This window comes from Protopterus annectens, chromosome 9.part0, assembly GCF_019279795.1.
Source record: "Protopterus annectens isolate FY-2018-M chromosome 9.part0, PAN1.0, whole genome shotgun sequence".
NCBI lineage: Eukaryota > Metazoa > Chordata > Ceratodontiformes > Protopteridae > Protopterus > Protopterus annectens.
Genome location: NC_056743.1, coordinates 269,789,505 through 269,810,928, shown reverse-complemented (window position 1 = coordinate 269,810,928; position 21,424 = coordinate 269,789,505). Strand labels below are relative to the sequence as shown.

Below are 21,424 nucleotides of genomic sequence, written 5' to 3'. Positions count from 1 at the left end.
TCCAGACCCAACAGACGAGTGTTGGATCCTAGACTCTACGGTCAGCACCGAGAAAGTCTGAGTTGTCGGAACTGACAGGCCTGGAGCAGGTGACGGTTTCTGACGGTTCCATGATCATCAGCTCCGAACACGCCAGCTCCGAAACCTTAAGTTGGGTCAGAGGAGGAATGGAAGGAGCAGGAAGGGTTTTGGATGGTTCCGAAGCCCCGATGGTCAGCACTGACAAAAGTTTGGGCAGCGGCGGTGTCTGCAGAAGTCTCTGCACCACACGATCCACATCCATGTCCAAAAGCCTTGAGGACTGAGAAGAGGCCACAGATGACGCCACTTGACTGGAGAATAGGCGACTTGAGGGTAGGAGATACCAGCTCCAAAACTGGGGACCGGCTTCTACCAACAACTGTCAGTTCCGATACCTGTGGAGCCAAAGTAGATGGTTTGTCTGTTAGTTTAGGAGTCGATGAACCTTTTTTTCAGCTTCGACCCAGAAGTTGTTTTTGAGAAGGTTTTTGAAGGTATAGAGGTCTTGTCCTGGGTATTGTCTTTGTCCAGTGATTCTTGAAAGGAAGATTTTACTAGCCCCTAGCAATCAACATACTCTTCCTTTCATGCAACACTCTACTGCTAAAGGAATTGCATACAGAGCATTCCTCTTGCAGGTGAACCTCATCTAAACAATAAACACATTCTGAGTGTCTGTCAGTTATGGGCATCTTTTTGTCCACACTTAGGACACTTCTTAAATCCAGACTTTGATTTCTCTTGCTGAGACATGCTAGAAAAATAACAATCCACACAGCAGAAAACACTAGCAATATATATATCTAGATGCCCTAAAAAATACGGGCTTTAACAGAACCTAAAGCTATTGCACACAAACACACACACACACACACACACACACACACATGCACACATGCACACACACACACACACGCTAAGGAAGTCACAACGCCTTCTAACTTAAACAGGCAATAACTTATTTAAAAGACAACTCAGCCCTTAAATTTAAAATGATTAAAGGAAAAAAATTTGCCTCTAAGTCTAGGCTGTCAAGAAACACCACCAAGATATATATATATATATATATATATATATATATATATATATATATATAGATGCCCTCAGAAAAAAATGGGCTTTAACAGTATCTATAACTACAAGTAACACACAGATTAAGTTAGCCATGAAATATGTCCATATATGCAAACTTCAATAATAGGGAGGGAGTTTTAAACTAGGCCTAATAAAAACGGCCACACAACAAAGAGAAATTCTAAAGGTAAAGGAGTGCAAAAGTACTGAGGATAATTCTCCTCTAGCTAGCCAACTAACTAATCTAATGTACTACTAGCTGAACAGAAAGGAATGCAACAATTAGCAAATAAGAAGAAATAAACTTAAATTTCACTGGCCAGAGCTGGTGAAACGCACAACCTGTTGCAGCAGCAAATGAGATCTGGGGGAAGCACCAGTGTATTGTGGGATATGGAGTAGGCCACGAGCTGGTTGAAAACCTCAAGCTTTTGCATTTTGGCCGAGTCGGAGCTGAGGACTGGCTCCGAACTCATCAGTAAGAATGAAGGCGAGATTGAACAACTTCACATCTAGTGTTTACATACGATTTTCATTAGAAAAGTATGTTTTTCCCACGTTCCAAAGAATAAAGGAATAAAAAAATTGGATTAATGAAAGCAACACTGTAGATGACAAGACAGTGCTCAAAACCTCCCCTAAGTATTTGTGTGGGTCCTATGTGAGTGTGCACATGGACTGGCATTCCATCCAGGGCTGTTTCCTGCTTTATGTTCATCACTTGTCAGGACAGGCTCCAGTTCCCCTGTAGTGCGCCATGAAATGGGTAAAATGGAGAGAATAAAAACTCTGAGGAACAGTGAAGATGTGCCAAGCATCTATCTATATATGAAGGAAGGAAGTCAGGCAGTAAATGGCCTTCATTTATTTATCTGATTATACTGGCTGACAATAGCCCATTGAGTTATAAGAGAGGCATATTTGCAAGTAGACATGGCCAACAGACAGAAAAAATATGAAATTGTCAATGCAAGCATAAAAACTGACTATATAACTTAATAGCATGTGTAGGTCATATGACACAGACAAGAAAAACAAGATGAAAATCTCAAATAAATATTAGGAATAAAAAATGGGATTAATGAAAACACAGGCTAGTGAGGCTCGTGCTACTCTCTATGTAACTGGCTGGCATATAATATGAACTGTAGATATGACAGCAAGAAATGCTATGTATCAGTGCAGAGGAACAATGACTGCATATCAGGTCTTGAGAGAGAGGAAGGCCCTCCCATCAGAGAAAGATAAAGGATAGTGAAGATTTCAAAGGACTGACACCTTGAAGCACAGAGGAACTGCTAGCAGCAGTCTGGGCTCACAAACTCTGGGCCGAGATAAGAAAGCAAGCCCTATCCTTGAAGAAAAGGCACTTAGAGGTGCAGGTCCAGTGGTGCAAAAAAGCAGTCCTGTCAAATGGACTGTGAAAACAGGCAGTTCTGTATGACAGTGCTACAAAATGGTAGAAAGGTAAATATGCTGGCAAAGACAGACTCATAAAAAAGGGTTGAATTAAAGCAATGCTTGGATTTAGAAATGCTTATCATGAGGCAGAAGCCTTATCACATTTTCCCTTTCCAATTCTTAGACCAGTCTGCTGATGAGCTTTTTCACTCATGGGGGCCTCACCTAATAGGGTGGGCTTGTCAGCAGAGCTGTATGATAATGCAGCAATCTGGGAAAGTGGCTAATGCTAATTAGCCACGTTCACCCCACCCAGAAATGCCTGTAGTTTCTGATTTGCTCAGCACGCAATTCAGACAATCACTCAGTAGCATAAAATCTGACTGTTGGAAGAAAAAGTGATCACAGTAAAAACACAGCAGTCACCCATTCACTTGTACTGGAGTACCTGTGGTGTAGTTAAGGTCAGCAAAGATGTGGGGGTGCAGAAGTGCTAGTATGTGTATTTGTGTAAACATGTGTGTGTGTGTGTGTGTGACACATATCTGTAGGATCATGAAGATGAATGTGTCTGTCTGCCTGGCTGATCGCACTAGGGCAGTTTAAGAAGGGAATTGAGAGCTTGGATATGTGTGTGTTGAAGCATGTGTGTGGGTGAAAGGGTGAGTATTTTTGTGACTGTGTTCGAGTGTGGGGGATGGAAGCATGTTTGTTAAAGTGTCTGTGTATGCATGTGCCTCTGCATGTGCATGCTGAAGCATGCATGTGGGTGAATGTGTGTTTTTGTGACTGTGACCAACTGTGCAAGGGGACAGCATGTTTATTTATAGATGTGCATGTGTGTGTATGGGAATGTGCCATGGCTAATGCAAAGTAGGGGCCGTTAGGGAGAGCTCTACTTCTGTCAAGGTCTAGCAATGCTAGTGTGAGCTAGTATGCAATTCAAAGACATTCTAATGAGCCAGCAATAAAGTCTTTCTCATAGTGGCTATAGCAGTGTCTGAATCTCATTTTCTCATTGTGCCAATAACTGACTGATCTGAAGTGGGCAGTTACTGTGACCAGCGAACCTTTTTCTGAAACTTGGACAGTATGTGCAACTTCAGTATAAGAGGTTTATTTTATTTGTCTGTCTTTGTTTACTGGGAAAGTCTGGTTGGGCAAAGCCCATTTTCAGTGGAGGCCTGGGGAGAAAAGCTCCAGCAGAATACATTTAAGAAACTCATCAGCATGAGGGACTGGACTACCAGACCTATAATTATATTCTTTATCATCAATTATAAAAACAATTTCTCTTTGGATAAACAATATTTACACAGCCAGTTGGAAAGAGTTTCTAGGATGCCTTTTCATAAAATTTAAACATAACATAAACTCTAATCATAATTTTATACTACACAATAGTTTGCATTGGTTGCTAAAAGATTACTTTACAAAACAGTCACCAGACCACTGACTTTTATTTCATTTCTACTATATTAAATACCTTTAGAAATTTAATTTATAGAAATCCAACATATAAGACACAGATTTTTCTTCTTTTCCCTATTGCATACACTCAAAATAATATTTTCACTTCAAAGTTATACACAATAATTACATTTAAAGAAAAAATATGACATATTGATTGCAATTAATGAATAATGAAAAACTGCATTCTGCTGATTATATCACAAGTAAATATGATTTAAGCAAAGATATACAATCTTGCAGAAAATATGTAGAAGGTAAAATTAAGTTACTGCAACCAAGGGTGAGAGATCTTATCCCAAAATTAATTGAATTTTTAATACTATTAATATGACAAAACACATTGGGAGAGGATCTCTTATCCAAATTATATAGAGTGGTGAGGAAAGAAACGAAAAAGTTGCAATGACAATTAGTGGGAGTATTTTACTTGCATTAATAACAGACTTTCAGATAAAGAGGATAAAAAATAATTTTTAATATCTTCCAGACAGACAACTTCTTCTATTAGAGGGAAATGTTTTACTTGGAAATTTTTGCATAGACCTCATAAAAATTGAATTAATGTTTAAAAAGAAGCAAGTTTGTTGGAGCTGTAACCAGGAGCATAAAGTCGATTAGAAACATGTTTTTTGATTGTGTTGCACTTGCACCTTATTGGAATAACATTAATCTTTTTTTTTTTTTACAACCTTTATTTGGGGACAATTTTGTTTTACCCAAGTCATTAGTTCTTTTTCATACCTCTAACTCCTGTTGTGTTAGAATGAAATACCCTCTTTTATGGTTCATTTTATCAATTGTGAGAAAAGTTATAACCAAGAACTGGAAGAATGAAGCTACACCCTCTTTCAAAGAATTCACAAATATTGCAACCAAAGTATGTCATCTAGAAATTATCACCATTAAATCAAGATCTACTAGAATCACCTCCTGCTATAATACATGGACAAATTTCAAGGAACTGCTTGAGAAACAAAAATAGTTATATTCATATCAATTGTAATGTATAGGAATTTTTTGAGAATATTCATTGTTAGTAGACACTCTTGTAAATAGCTGTTCTTCATATTGTTCTTTTTTATGCTCACAAATTTCTAAATACAATTATTGTCATGATCAATTTGTGTAATTAAAATGTAATACAAACTTTTTCAAAAAAAAAAAGGAAACATGACAAAAAAATACAATGGTTGGTGGTATATATTTATGCAGTTCGCATAGTGTAACTCTCTACATGAGTAGATTTAGCAGTTGTTTCAATATGCTCAGAGAGGGTTATTTTGACATTCAGTAAAACATCAAACAATTGAAATCCTTGACCTGTTCAACATGGCCTCTTCAAATGAAACCTTGTCTAGCTGACTACTGTAGCCCTGATGGTGCTGAATAAGCACATAATAAGCCTCAAAGCAGCCCTTAGTCTGCAAGAAGTAAATCAAGAAATTATTGCGTGCTCAACAAAGGTAATTAAACAGTTTCATTTCTACTGCAGCATATTTATATTGCTTACTAGCTCAAAGCACATTTCCTCATATAAAAATAATTTATACTAAGCTTTAAAATAGGTGTTTTCTAGAGTTTAAAGTTGCACAGAAACCACTACAACTGGTCCTCTGGAAGCTCTACACTTTATCAATACCAAGTAGTAAGTTTATGACATTACCATTCACAATGCTTTTCCAGCATGATCATACCATCTGTGTAGAAGAGTCTTCTTCCAGACTTAACTGTTCTGAATCCAGATCGCATCAAATAAAGGCCTAGTACCTATTTATAAAGTACCACTACATGATCTCATGAGCCTCCTCTGGTCTCATGTCCTTCTCTTAAATTAGATGGCTTGGATATGTGTTGCCACATTAGACAACTAATGTATTAATGGTGCACTATTTCTTTTGTCAAGATGTCACCCTAACATATACAGCTATTTATTCTACATGTGATTTTAAATAAGAATACACATTTTGCTTGACTTGCGCATGTTCAAACTGCTCTTAGTCATTTATTTGCCTGGGTCAAGTTTGAAAATGGCAAAGTGTGATCAGCCAGATGTGTTCATGTTTATCAAAAATAAACACATCCCACAACCTGTGAGGGCACTGTTTTAATTCATCCTGTCATATTCACAGTGCCCCATTTTCTTACTTGCTTTGTGCACAATGTGTGAACATGACCATGTATGTACATATTATTTATTTATTGATATTTCATGGATGAAACAATGAAAACTATTTGGAAAAGTCCTCACAGATACCTTTGCTAGTGTTGACACTGAGTGAATTTTTCTTCTGTTTCTCAGTAAGCTGTCAGTCAAATCAGCTACCGAAAGACCAACTGACCAAGACCTTTGACCCTTTCCCTTCAGTGCTTCAAATATTCTGTAGGGAAAAAAAGTGTATAAGCTAATTACTTTTAAAGCCTTTTTACTTTATATGTACTTCTTCATTTCAAACTTTAAATCAAACTAACCATCCAGTATTCAACATTTCCCTATATAAAGCTACACATTTAAGGTGAGAGAAGATGTACTCTTCTCACAAGCAAATTTAAGTAGAATAAAGACAAACTCAGTACATGCAACATTTCTGTGACATGAATGTGGCTGGTAAATGGAATATTTGTAACATTAAACGTAACAAAGTCTGGAAGGCAAAACACTGCTATGTACAAAGAATATAATGATTTATAAGCCATGACAAGAAAACATTACCAGCACTATGCAGAACATAAGAAAAAAAAAGTATCCCTTGTAGAATCATAGCTAAGGGTGCAAAACGACCTTTGTTTTTTCTATAAAAAATGTTTCCATGTAACACTGTGCATGTGAACACTTTTTTATACAAATAACAAAGGTTGTTTTGCACCCATGTATTAAAAAACAGTTTTTAAATATTGCTTCGAAATGCAGAAGACTAAATGTAGTAAGCTGTGCTTACAGCATTAATATTCATAGCATTAATATTCAGGGTTCCAGCACTAACACTGCTGTATTAGTGTAACTATGTAACTGTAAATTAGTTATGTAATTGTCAAACTGCAAAAATTAACAGTTTGGCAAAAAAACAATGATATAATTTTCTGCCAGAGTGTTAATTTAACAATTACTTACCTTACAGCATTATTAGTGCTGGAAACCTGAATGACTTAACCACTCCCTGTCCTCCTATGAATATTAATTCCATAAACACAGCTTACTACATTTAGTCTTCTGCATTCAGAGGTCGCTTATATTTTTTATAGGCATCAAAATGCACTTTTACTTTTCTCACAAAAAAGTGTTTGCAAGCATGAAGATGCATGCATCCACTTTTCTGTTTGATAACGAAAGCATGTTTTACACCTTTAAACATGGTATTTAAAGAAAAAAATAGTCCTAGAGCAGGACTCAACAACATAGCCAAAGACATCAAGGACACCAGGAGGCTACTCTTTTAAAAATATTCGACTAGAAAAACCAAGGTGATCATATTATCGCGTAAACAGAAGAAAAGTTTCAGTAAAGGACAAAATGAACCTGTTCACAGCACAGGATGTTAACTGCTTCTAGCTTAAGCTATAACCACAGTAGTACATTTATACAAAGGTACACAACAAACACAGGAACACTGGACCAAAAAAAAACCCTTCACAAATATTAACTAAACATAAAAAGCCTCAAGGTAAAAAAAGGCAATTACTGATACACTGAGTTTGATATTTAAAAACTCACTTGAAACATACAATGTCCCTTTAGAATGGAAAAAGACCATTACAAAACTGATTTGTAAAACAAGGGGACTAAAGGTAATGTAATCAATAAGCTGGTTATTATGTAGAGTCCGCAGAGTTTGCAGGAAGAACTGCTGAGTTTATAAGGATGCAGCTACATGCATATTAGGTTCATAGGGTCACTAACACTCCAAATTTGTTTTTCTACTGAATACCACAGCAGTTAAGAGCATGCAGTTTGATTAGGCACACACATTTCTTGAATGCTTTTTGCATAGTCATCCACAAAACACTTCTTAATCAGCTACAGCATTTGGGACATTCAGAAAACTGAGATGGGCAGCATGCTGGTTAGCAAACAGAGTGGAAACTGATGAGAACATGGCAAGTGGCGCTATGTCATCAACACACCTCCGTCAGGTTCTGTTTTATGACATTACAGAATAATCATCCACTTTCATTATGTGCTAATAAAATCCAGCCACCTGCAATTAATGATGACATGTATCCAGACAACAGGGCAACTACACTTCTACCCACTGGCTGAACATCCTTCTCAAAGTATTATATAAGAATCACTATATAATATGCACCATATACATCAGCCCCCAGTGAGCAGCTAATATTCTTCAGTGTTCTAAATGATCTTCTTATTAAACACTCCATTATTTTCAGTAACAAACTACCCCTCAATAAACTGGGACAATTATAATTCCAATGTAGGATACGGCCAAAAATTCCTAGACTTAATAAAATTAATTTGAGTGGTTGGAAAATAAACCTACTAGAGGACATAGCATTCTTTTCTTTTCTTTTTACACACCTTTATTAAAGTGTCACTTTATACATAGGCTCACATACATTAACAGAAAACATTTTTTTTCATTTATATACATTACACAATACATTTTTTTATTATATCTATCATCAGTCTGACATTACATTAAATGCTTAATTCCTGCCTTCCCTTCAACCTCACTTTTCTTCCAGAACATTACTCTGTATGCAATTTGCTGCTTCCACTGTCTAAAGATCTCACTTCCAGTTATTTTATCTCTTTTACAATATTCAGTTCTTCAAATACAGTTGGTTTAGACTTTGATTTCTATTTTCTAGTAACAGAATTAAACTTAAAGTCTTACTATGTCTAAGCAATTCAAATCCTGTGTCCAATCTCAAAATAATTATTTCATTGATTGCAGCCATTTGCTCCTCGTAACATTTCTGTGTACTTTGTAAGGAATTTTTTAAATTTGTAAATTCAATATAATCCCAAAAAACATGTTCTCAGTTACCTATTTCTTCCCTATCACACCCTACAGCATTGCCTATCTACTCAAGGAAAAATTCTTTAATGTCTGCTTGGGGTATAAAAATACATATGGAAACACTTCCAAGCAAAAATCCTAAACCTTCTGGACTTTGCTGCATACTTGCGAGCCATAAATATGTCCTCCCATTATGAAGATGCAGCACTCCTGACATGATTCTTACAAATACCTCTTACACTACTTCTCTGGCATCATATTCCTCAGTGAAGTCTGACCACAAACTTTTATACTCCAAAAAATCTCTATAGCAAAACCCACTGAATTTAAGGACGTCAGAAGTGCCAACCTCAGCCATCTCTATGATGAAATACCAAAATTCACTTATGACTGCACCTTTCTTTACCTTGACACACCAGTACGTTTCACTAAGGAATCCTACACTCATTTAGAAAAACTCATAGAGGTAGCAGTTCCCATCAGAACAAAGTATCACAAGAAATTTAAAAACATACCACCCTCATTGTCCACTAGCATAAATAAACTATACAACAAAAGCATTACAAGAAAAGTGAAGAACACTGTCAGGTTCTCTAAAGGACCCCATGAACATAGGCTGGCATATAAAGTCAAAGATAATCATAAATCATTCTTTAGCTAAGCTAGAAAACTAAGGACCGTACCCTACATTGCTCTGAACATATTCAATAACGCCACCTCGCATTCTAACTCAAAATACATTACCAGTATTCTTGCAAACAAATTTAGTGCCAATTTCACCCAAAATACTTCTATCCAAAGCCCTGAAATATCAGAATCCCTTACTCCCCCAACTACCTCTAAGGAACAAAGTGCTAACCAGGACAAAAATACTTCCCACCATGGGACCTGACAATATAGCTGCCTATATGCAGTGTTAACATGTCCTTGCAGACATGCTCCTAAAACTGCTTAACCTAAGTTTAGTTACTGGTTTTGTCCCCAATAAGTGGCACACAGCACTACTGATGCTGCTTAATAAAGGTGGCCTTACAACTGACCTGAGTAATTACAGACCTGTCAGCCTTACAAGCCTCATCTGCAAAGTCATAACACTAACTATAGCTGATACTAGAACTGCAATATTAAGAATTTTAATAGGTTTGCCCCAACAATCTGGATTTCTGAAGTGCAGATCCTGTCTACTGAATCTGGTAAACTTCTTTAAAAAGCTTATGGAGGCTGCAAACAGTAACCATGCAGAACAGAAGGTGTATCTTGATCTGGCTAATGCCTTGAACATCATTCCACATGCTGGCATCATACAGATGCTAAATGCTTTTACACCAAGGTGAAAAACAAACTGACTGAAAGACAGACAGAACCTACACAATACAAGCTGCATGTACATCATTAGAAAGTATGGAAGTGACCAGAGGTGTCCCGCAGGGCTCAGTTCTGGGGCCTCTCCACTTTTCCATTTACTTTGGAGATCTCCAAGCAGACAGTCAAGCCCTTTGCTTGACCAACCAGGCCTGGAGATGACTGCAATGTGGTGATTGTTGTCAAGTCACCCTCTGACACCCACACAATTCCAGAGTGAGCTTTCTCTAGCAAACTCATGGTGCACTAACATGGGCTCAAATTAAATGTTAAAATGTGTAGTAAAAGCACTGTTGGTAGACATCCCCTCTTCTTGTCATACTTTAATCAGGGACCTAGGAACTTGGGTTGATAACTTCCTCTCTTTTGACAATTATGTGATGACAGTTGTCAAACAATCCTTTTATTTAGCACAGTTAAATGCAAAAAGAATATCATCAAAGTCTAAAGAAGTAATCACCATCTTGTACTCGGCAAAGATGAGACCAGCTGTTGAGTTAATTTCCTCCTTTGGGATGTATACTCAGTAAATGTATCAAACAATTATAAATACCCCAAGGGTTCCTAACCAAAAAAGATCACAGGCCTAAAGTCACAACTACCAACAAAGACTAAAAGCTCTTAACCTTTATTCAATATCTTCAAGATGTCTGATGCGGAGCTCTGTCTTGCTTACTCTGCCATTAGAGATCCAGTTGTCTGGGACCTCATGAGTCTCTCCAAGTCCATTATATTCACATACAGATAAATAAAACATGGTGAAAGGGCAGATTTAAAACCCAGCATCTTCCAAACCACAGGAATAAACTTCCCCTACATGTTAAGCAGTTGAGCTGATAAATCACTGGAACCACCACGATATAAAATCAAGCAAGTATAATTTAATACATAAAAGAACAAGCGCTTTCACGCACTTTAATAGTGCGCTTCATCAGGTTACAATATAAAGGGCTAATCCCTTTCCTTATATATGTTAGAGACCCCAATTAGCAAAGCAATTAAGCAATAAAATGAACAATTAAGCAAGTTAATAAGCTCAACATGAAGCATCCCCATATAAGGCAGAGCAAAGATAAAACAGTGGCACCATTAACATCCATAATAAACATAACAGCTCATATAGGTAGTGCACAGGATTTCAACCCTTAAAACTTCATCTCAAAACAGAAATTAATCCTAAAAAAGTTTAGCTCTAAACATTTTTCATACTCAAATGCGATAAAACATTAACCTAAATCAATTTAGACAAAATCTAACAATCTATAAAACAAATGAATGTATAGATAAACGAATTCATAAAATCTTATGGTATGCCAAAAGACAAAAGGTGAGAGAAGAGGCAAAAGAATAAGAAAAGAAGGAAAAGGAGGGAAGGGGAGAGGGGAGAAGGGAGGGAAGGGAGGGAAGGTGGGGGAGGGGAAAAATAGGGAAGAAAGGCAAGGGAAACAGTCAGAAAGGGGGGGGGAGGGGGGAACAGGGAAAGGCAAAAGCAAATGGAAGAAACAAGGAGGGGAAATGGTACAGGAAGGAAAAAGAAGGGACAGTAAATATAAAGGCATCAAACAGGGAAAGGGAACAGAAATGGACCAAAAAGGACCAAAAAGAAAAGCATACCAAATTAAGCTAACTTACTTAATTCGAGAACTCAAAAACATGTTCTCTGACCACCAAACTCATTATATATAGAACAAATAGGTGGATAGTCAGGATAAATTCCTGGAAACATAAACCCAACCTTAGCCAACCTTTACAAAGTTATAAAAGTGCAGGCCTAATACTAAGGGCTGAATTTAACCCAGGCTCTATATGTGCCCTAAGATTTAAAATCCACTTCAATTCATTCAGCTCAAGAGCCCCTATTGAATCACCTTCCCTTCTATTCGGATGTAGGATTTGCAAGACCCTAAATTTGAAAACATGGGCCGGATGCACTTGGCAATGTTTCGCCAAGGCATTGCTGATATTTGCTTTTCTTATGTCATAGATATGATTGTAGACTCGGTCTTTAAGCCTACGTGTGGTCATTCCCACATAGTAGGCCTCACAATCATCACAAGTGGCCAAGTAAATGACATTCGCTGTGTCACAAGATGCATAAAAACTCGGTTCAAAAATCATCCCCAAATCTACACGTTCAAATCTCTGTACAGTTGAGATAAACTTACAAACACAGCATTTCCTACACGGGAAAGTTCCCTGCCTGAACCTAGACCTAATATCCAGGGGCTCAATCTTTATCTTTTCCCTGCACAACAATCTTTTTAAATTATAACAATTATTATACCTAAAACTTGGCCTCTCTCCTACTAATTTCAAAAGGTCCCTATCCATAGTAAGTAATTTCCAGTTTCTAAAAATAATATCTTTAATATATTTTATGTCATTGGTATATTTAATATCATAGTGGACCCTAGTTCTGTTGTTAGTTGAATGTCCACTGACGAACCCACTCTTAGTGGAGGCTTCATAATTCGAGGTAGTATTATTGCCATTTTCCAAAATTAATTGAGGTGGATATCCCCTATCTAAAAAACATTTGGCTTGGAAATCCAAAAGCCGACTCTCATTTTCATCATTATTACAGAGTCTCGCTATTCTCGACATTTGATTTTTTACCACGTTGGGAAAAACATACCTTGGGTGCATACTTCCAAAATGGAGTATGCCATTCCTCCAACACGGTTTCCTGTATAAAGAGGTCGTGATCTTATTCTGAGCATTCTTATTGATAATAACATCAAGATAATTCACCTCCACAAAAGAATGCTCAAAAGTGAATTCCAGGAATGTGGTAGTCGAACTCATATAGTCCACAATCTCATTAAGAGACTCGACACTTCCATTTCAAAAAAGGAGGATATCATCGACAAAACGCCTATATAAAATAACATTGGCTCTTTAACATCATTAAAAACGTGCATTTTCTCCCATGTATATATAGCTAAATTAGCATAGGCATTAGCACAGGGGGTGCCCATGGCCACCCCCCATGTTTGCCCCCAATAAGTGGCACACAGCACTACTGATGCTGCTTAATAAAGGTGGCCTTACAACTGACCTGAGTAATTACAGACCTGTCAGCCTTACAAGCCTCATCTGCAAAGTCATAACACTAACTATAGCGGATACTAGAACTGCAATATTAAGAATTTTAATAGGTTTGCCCCAACAATCTGGATTTCTGAAGTGCAGATCCTGTCTACTGAATCTGGTAAACTTCTTTAAAAAGCTTATGGAGGCTGCAAACAGTAACCATGCAGAACAGAAGGTGTATCTTGATCTGGCTAATGCCTTGAACATCATTCCACATGCTGGCATCATACAGATGCTAAATGCTTTTACGCCAAAGTGAAAAACAAACTGACTGAAAGACGTATGGAAGTGACCAGAGGTGTCCCTCAGGGCTCAGTTCTGGGGCCTCTCCACTTTTCCATTTACTTTGGAGATCTCCAAGCAGACAGTCAAGCCCTTTGCTTGACTAACCAGGCCTGGAGATGACTGCAATGTGGTGATTGTTTTCAAGTCACCCTCTGACACCCACACAATTCCAGAGTGAGCTTTCTCTAGCAAACTCATGGTGCACTAACATGGGCTCAAATTAAATGTTAAAATGTGTAGTAAAAGCACTGTTGGTAGACATCCCCTCTTCTTGTCATACTTTAATCAGGGACCTAGGAACTTGGGTTGATAACTTCCTCTCTTTTGACAATTATGTGATGACAGTTGTCAAACAATCCTTTTATTTAGCACAGTTAAATGCAAAAAGAATATCATCAAAGTCTAAAGAAGTAATCACCATCTTGTACTCGGCAAAGATGAGACCAGCTGTTGAGTTAATTTCCTCCTTTGGGATGTATACTCAGTAAATGTATCAAACAATTATAAATACCCCAAGGGTTCCTAACCAAAAAAGATCACAGGCCTAAAGTCACAACTACCAACAAAGGCTAAAAGCTCTTAACCTTTATTCAATATCTTCAAGATGTCTGATGCGGAGCTCTGTCTTGCTTACTCTGCCATTAGAGATCCAGTTGTCTGGGACCTCATGAGTCTCTCCAAGTCCATTATATTCACATACAGATAAATAAAACATGGTGAAAGGGCAGATTTAAAACCCAGCATCTTCCAAACCACAGGAATAAACTTCCCCTACATGTTAAGCAGTTGACTTACAACATTCTTTTACACACAACCTAGATGACAGATGGGTGGTGACAAATCTACTGTGGGGTTGAGTGGTACAGCCCTCCTTGAGAGAGAAACTGCAGCATGAGGAAAGTACTGGCAAGGCTTGAATGGTCATAAGAGAGTTACTGGCCCTGGTATATCTATGAAATCAGCATGACAGAGAGGACAAACAGGTACAGAGATTAAGGAATGGGGAGAAGACAGATTATGCTTAACGATGCTGGCACAATAAGTAAGAAAATATATCAAACATCTGGCTACGTTTGCAAATTTAAAATCATGAAACCTGAAGTAATACCTGATCCTTACTGTGCTTTAGTCAGTGCTTTCCACACCATTGAACCATGTCTTAATGACTGCACAGATGTCAGCATCTTCCAAAGTGAGGAGTGCTTCCAGGGAGTGCAGTTTCTTGTTTAGACTTCTAGCATTAAGCAGCAGTACCGTGCATTTACCTAGAGAGGATTCGGTTATGTTGGGAGGTTGGTTATTTTGACACTGCCTAAAAAAGGCACAATAAGGGTGTCAAATTAATTTGCCAGTATCTGAACGCCTAGAGGAAACAGGTGCAGACCATCTCTGGCAAAGCAGTGTGGCCAGTCAACCATGTCTTTCCAGTTTGACAGATATTGAATCCCCTTGGACGGACACCAGAAGCTAACACTACTGTGGCATCATCCTTAGAGAAGGTAGAATGCTGCTTAAGGCTAGGCTTGCACCTGCTTGTGACACAATCTGAGAACTCAGTCATATCTCTCTTCATATAGTCCAGTGAGGTATGTCTCAATTCATTCACCCCCATATGGACTATGATGGAGTCATACCGGGACTTGTGGTAGAGTGACTTGACTGCTTGGGTGACTTGATGGATCCTGGCACGTGACAGGCAGCCAACTGTAATTCGCTCCTTATCCAGCCTGGTGAGGGGAACATCCTTTTGTCTCACAATGGAGTCAACTATGACCAACACATTAAGTTTTGTGGTGTTAAGCCTTATGGACTTATTTGTTGAGACACTATTGTGTGTGTTATTGTGTGTTTTGATTGTTTTTTTGCATTGTGTGTGACAGTGGTTTCTGTTTGGGAGGCTTCTGTTCTTTTGGTAATATACTAGTGAGCATCTCGGCATATGTGGGCTTATGTGTTGCGTCCTTATTTAGTGTGGGATGTGTGTGTGTGTGTGTGTGTGTGTGTGTGTGTGTGTGTGTGTGTGTGTGTGTGTGTGTGTGTGTGTGTGTGTGTGTCTGTGCTGACAACCTTTTCGGCATTCGATTTGTCCTTATGTAGTGTCTTGCCTCCAATTTCATGGTGTAACTACATACCTCACATAAAGTATTTGTTTGCTTCAGGAGTAAGTTGTTGTCAGTGTACATGAAACAATTGTTAGATTGCCTATCAGGGTGGCCAGAGAGATGATGGTAAACTACCTGTCCATGATAGCAGGCTCTTACTACATGTTTTATTAGGGAAGGGAATGGGTTAATTTAACAGGACTGTGCTAGTAGCTCCTGGACTACAAAAGGGACCAATACTTTGTGTAAGCTAAGGATGATCAATAAGGCAATGGTGCTCAGTGCTCAACTTTGTAGCTCCTAGAGCCGCAGAAAAGCTTGGAAGGGTTTCACTGACAACTGTTTAGGCAAAAACTGAGCTTATAGACTTTTGATTCAATACAAGGCAGTGCTAACTGCCGCTGCTCAAGGAGCAGCGCTGAGCAAATGCATGGCTTAAATATGAGCAAAGAGAGAAGTTTTAAGCTAACTACCAATCAGAAAAGCTCACAAACTTTCCACCAGCAATGTCCAACTCACAGAAGTTAGATCAGCACAATTCTGCCACAGGGGTGCAAAAAACACCTTCTTAATGCAGAACAGCTGGTTTGGAGCCCAAGTATAACAAGACCAAACAAACTGCCTACAACAGCCCTATAACTAACAGATAAAATATAATAAATTGCAATTAACTACTTAAGGCATCAGTAGACAATACATTTTGTTTTTGTTATAAAGTGCACAAATAACAGCAAATAGCTTAAGAAACTGCTGAAGTACAGTATATTATACATGAGAAGTGCAAAAAAATACTTATTTTTATATTTTTAGGTGAAAGCAGAATCTCAGCAATCAGTAGCAAAGTCGCCATACAACAAGCAGCTGCCAAAGCCCACAAAAATGCAAGGCTTAAATACAAGCAAAGAGAAACAAGAACAATCTAAGAGCAATCATGCCCATACTATAATTTACCTTCTCTTCTCACTTACTAAATGTGGGGACATCCACCCCAACCCTTGCCCAAACCATCCCCAAAAGTTTAACGCAAACCCAAAACAACACCAATTACACTTTATAAGAATAAACATTTCTAACATCTGTAATAAAAAATCTCCGAATTTCATACCTGGCTAACCACCCACACCCCAACTATTGTCACAGTAACTGAAACATGGCTAAAGCCATGTATTTCAAAAACTGAAATTCTCCCCCCAGGCTACAACATAATTCATTCTGATAGGCTCAAGAGAAAGGGTGGCAGTATTGCATTAATATATTAAAAACTCCCTAAATCTCACTTCTTACCCCAAACCAGTCCCTACCTTTCAAAACTTAGAATGTTTCCTAACAACTCTTCAAATAAACAACAATAAAAACCTAACTATCGCAGTACATGTTTCCTAACAACTCTTCAAATAAACAACAATAAAAACCTAACTATCGCAGTACAGAACATTCCCATTTTAGAGGAATTTCTATCATGGATAAACCTAAACGTATCAAATGAAACTATAATCCTAGGAGATACAAATATTAATTGGCAAAATCTTATCTCCAACTCCCTGCCAACAGTATAAATTTACACAGCTTTACTCAGCTTATCAATACTACCACCCGTGGCCTATCTACAGGATCAGAATCGATCTTACATTGGATATTAGTTACCCACCCCCAAAATTACTCAAACTCTGGCACCCTACCCAACATACTAAGTGACCACCTCCCAGCATACACCCACAGGACTCACCCTCATATAGTCAACGCACATTCCTAAAAAGCATCCAGAAATCTCCCCCACTTTGACCAAAATAACTTCTCAAGCATTCTAAATACCCATAACTGGCTCCCACTAAAAACTCACCCCCTAGACGAGGCAGTTAACTTTAATAAGCTCTTCTTGGATATTCTTAATAGCCTAGCCCCCATATGTATCAAGCGAACAAATTGAATCATGCCCTATGACTAACAAAACTGACCAAACAATGCATCCTTCATAAAGACAAGGCATGGAAAACTTGGCAATAAGACAGAACGCAACAAAACAAAATGAATTTCAAACAACTAAGAAATACAGCCAAGAAGCTAGTAATACAAGATGAAAAAAAAATATTTCTCCTCTAAGCTAACAACCTTACAAAATAAGCCAAAAAAATTCTAGAAGTCATTCTCCACCCTTCTCAACCCTGGAACTCTACAGAATCCCTCTCCTGCACCTGATAAGACCCCTAATCAAATGTCCTATGACTTTAATACCTACTTTATTACCACCATCCAAAAATTAATCAAAGACTCCTCAACAAGCCCAAACCAATAATCTCAGAATACTAATAATCTCATTCAAAATGACACTGTACCATTCATTCCTCACAAAAACTTCATATCCAGTTAGTATTCTTATAAACCGCTCTCTCGCAGAAGGATACGCTCCACATCTATGGAAAAAATCTACTATTACTCCACTACATAAAGGCGGAAACTCTCACAGCCTATTAAACTATCTGCTATCCAAAATCCTTTAAAAGTGTGTACGCACACAATTACTCAAGTAACTAATTGATAATAATCTTTTGTCTCCCACTCAACCTGGCTTCCGCCCAGTGCACACCACTATTACAGCCCTGCTCTCATTCATCAACACTGTCAACAAAGCTTTAGATACAAATCACCCCACTTCAGCAATCCTATTGGATCTATCCAAGGCTTTTGACACAGTATCACATACTAAACTTCTGATCCAATTAACAAAACTTGTCTGCACCCCAAATCCATCAACTGGTCTACATCATACCTAAACAATAGACAACAATCTGTAAAGTGGCATAACGTCCAATCTGATTATCTGTCAACATAGGAGTCCGACAGGGTTCCATTCTGGGACCATTACTCTTCAAGATCTTTATTAATGACCTACACAAAGTCTCTCAACTAGGTAAAATTATCCAATACGCCGACGATTCGACAATAATCTCTACTTCAAACAATTTCTCTGACCTTCTCACATTTACTCAAAATGCTTTTACAGAGATTGAATCATGGCTAAACAAGCCACAACTGCTACTAAATGCCAAAAAACAAAACTTCTATTATTCTCTTCAAAACCACCAGATATAGACTTCAAAATCTTACCTAACGACAGAACTGAAATAGAAATAGTAAAATCTGCCAAACTACTAGGCATTACAATTGATGACAAACTCACCTTTGAAAAACACATTCTCAACGCAATAAAGAAAACACACTTTAAACTTGGCAAACTTTATCGTCATAATATTTACAGGGATAAAAATACCAAAACAAAACTGGCAAGTACCTTACTCATCCCTGCTCTACTTTATGGTAGTGCCATCTTTACTAACCTTCACGCATCTTTACTAACCTTCACTCATCCCTTAGCAATAAACTTCAGTCTTGTTACTATAAAATAGCTAAATTCGCCTCAGGAAAGCCTAACCACTCACACCACTGCCAAGCAATCTCTGAATTGAACTGGTTGGATTTCGCAAACTATCTTTGCTATACCCAACTAATGCTAGCCCATAAACTAATTTATAAACCAAATACTGGCCCAGCACTCTCATCAATACTACAAACTTATATTCCTTTACGTACCCCAAGATCCTCCAACAAATTTCTACTAAGTGTAACCAAGCCCAACAAGAGAGCTGGACAATGCTTATTCTCACACAGCATTGCTAAAAAATGCAACTCCTTACCCTCCCATATTACCCAAATAGACAGTATAAAGACATATAAAGACATATAAAGTAGCATTAAAAACTTACTTCCTACATAACCTCAAATGTCAATGCAAATCAAACAAACCACCATAAAACCTTCACTACTTATTTCTAACCTAGTTCCATAGTTCAAAATAACTTTTACCCTGACAGCAGCACAGCTCTATTACTGCTATAACTGTTCGGTAAGAAAGTACAGTTTTGTACCTACCATAAATGTAGATGTCCGAACAGGATAGCATCTGCAGTCATAACAAATGGGTTGTCCTGTCTGGATTCCAAAGTCTGGGTCTGGCTCGGCTGGTAGTCGCACTTCACCCGCATCTCTGCTGGTCTTCGGTATAAAGGCATCACATTTTCCTCAGTGTTTCTTGCCCCAGATGCCAGTTGCCCTCTTGGAAAACTAAATTTTGGGTAAATGCCAATGTTTCCAAAAAAAGGTAGGCAAAGACAAAAAATAAGCATGTATGTACATATATTCAAACAAATACACCATAAGAGATCCCCAGCTAGCTATTAGGAGGGTAAATACCCTAGGAATACCACAGAGGGGAAGGAGGTGACTGCAGATGCTATCCTGTTCGGACATCTACATTTATGGTAGGTACAAAACTGTACTATGTCCTTCAAGGATGCATCTGCAGTCATAACAAATGGGTAGAATACCATAGCCAAACTAGGGAGGAGGAAGAAGAATTATGGTGTAGTTAGGATCCCTTGCAATACAGCAGTGGCAAACCCTGCTCGGGATCTAGAGTATAGAGGTGTTATAATGCTTGGCAAATGTATGCACGGAGGTCCAAGTAAATAATGTCCTTGGTTGCCACGAAAGCTGTGGTAGTGGCTGTAGCCCTTGTAGAGTGAGGTCTTATGTTCTGTGGAATTGGCTTTCCATGGTAGGAGTAACAGAATCTTATGCAATTTCCTATCCACTTGGAGATTGTCTGTTTGGAAATTGCTTTTCCTTCCCTTCCTGTTGCATAGGCTACCAGAAGCTGGTCAGTTTTTCTATTGCCCTTGGTTCTGTCCAGGTAGTCTGTCTATGTACATCCAAGGTATGCAAGCAGTCTTTCCCCCCTGTTCTGTGGATTGGGAAAGAAGGTAGGTAGGTGGATTGCCTGGTTTAGAGACACTCTGGATACCACCTTAGGCATAAATGTAGGATTAGTTCTCATGGATACTCTATCTTGATGGAAGATTAGGAAGGGTTGTACTGCCATTAAGGCCTGTAGTTCGAAACCCTTCTTGCTGAAGTAATTGCCAGTAGGAAAGCAGTTTTCCAGGATAGGTGTTGAAGATCTGCTGTTGCTGCTGGTTCGAATGGAGGAGTGTCAATTTTTCTAGCACAAAGTTCAAGTCCCATGCTGGTAATGGTGGTTTCCTAGGAGGTTTTACATTCTTGATTCCTCTGAGGAACTGCCTGAGTAGAGGATGTGAGAAGACAGGGGATCAAGCTGTATTCTGCAGAAATAGCTGATGCATGTATCTTGATGGAGGAATAGGACAGGCCTGTATGGAGAAGCTCTGCCAAATACTCCAGGATGTTGGCAATATCTATCTTTGACACATCTTTTCCTCTTTCAGTGCTCCAAATGACAAACCTTTTCCATTTCCTGCATAGTTCCTTCTTGTAGAAGGTAGGATAATGTCTTTAACCCTTTGGGATAAATCTGGGTTAGTTGCTGTTATGTAATGTTCCAGGCAGTTAGTTGCAGAGTTTTTAGATTTGGATGCATGATGTTGTAGTCGTTCTGAGTTAACATCAAAGGCATCAGGGTAGTGTCCACGTTCTCCCCGAGACATGCTCCTCAGCAATGGATACCAGTGTTGTCTTGGCCAATTTGGAGCTATCAGAATTATCCTTGAGCTCCTCTTTGATTTTCAGTAGTATCTTGGGCTTCAAAGGAAGAGGTGGAAATGC

The 21,424-nt window shown here is 38.3% G+C and overlaps 1 protein-coding gene across 1 annotated transcript in view; it reads right to left on the bottom strand.

Moving 5' to 3' along the window:
* The window catches only part of LOC122811184 (ubiquitin-conjugating enzyme E2 variant 3-like), a gene marked incomplete at its 5' end in the record, with an annotated part of 386,567 nt that overhangs the window by 61,304 nt on the left and 303,839 nt on the right, over window positions 1-21,424 (bottom strand). Inside the window, 1 exon segment of the mRNA XM_044082856.1 lies at window positions 6,224-6,347. Coding sequence (XP_043938791.1) covers window positions 6,224-6,347 — 124 coding nt within the window.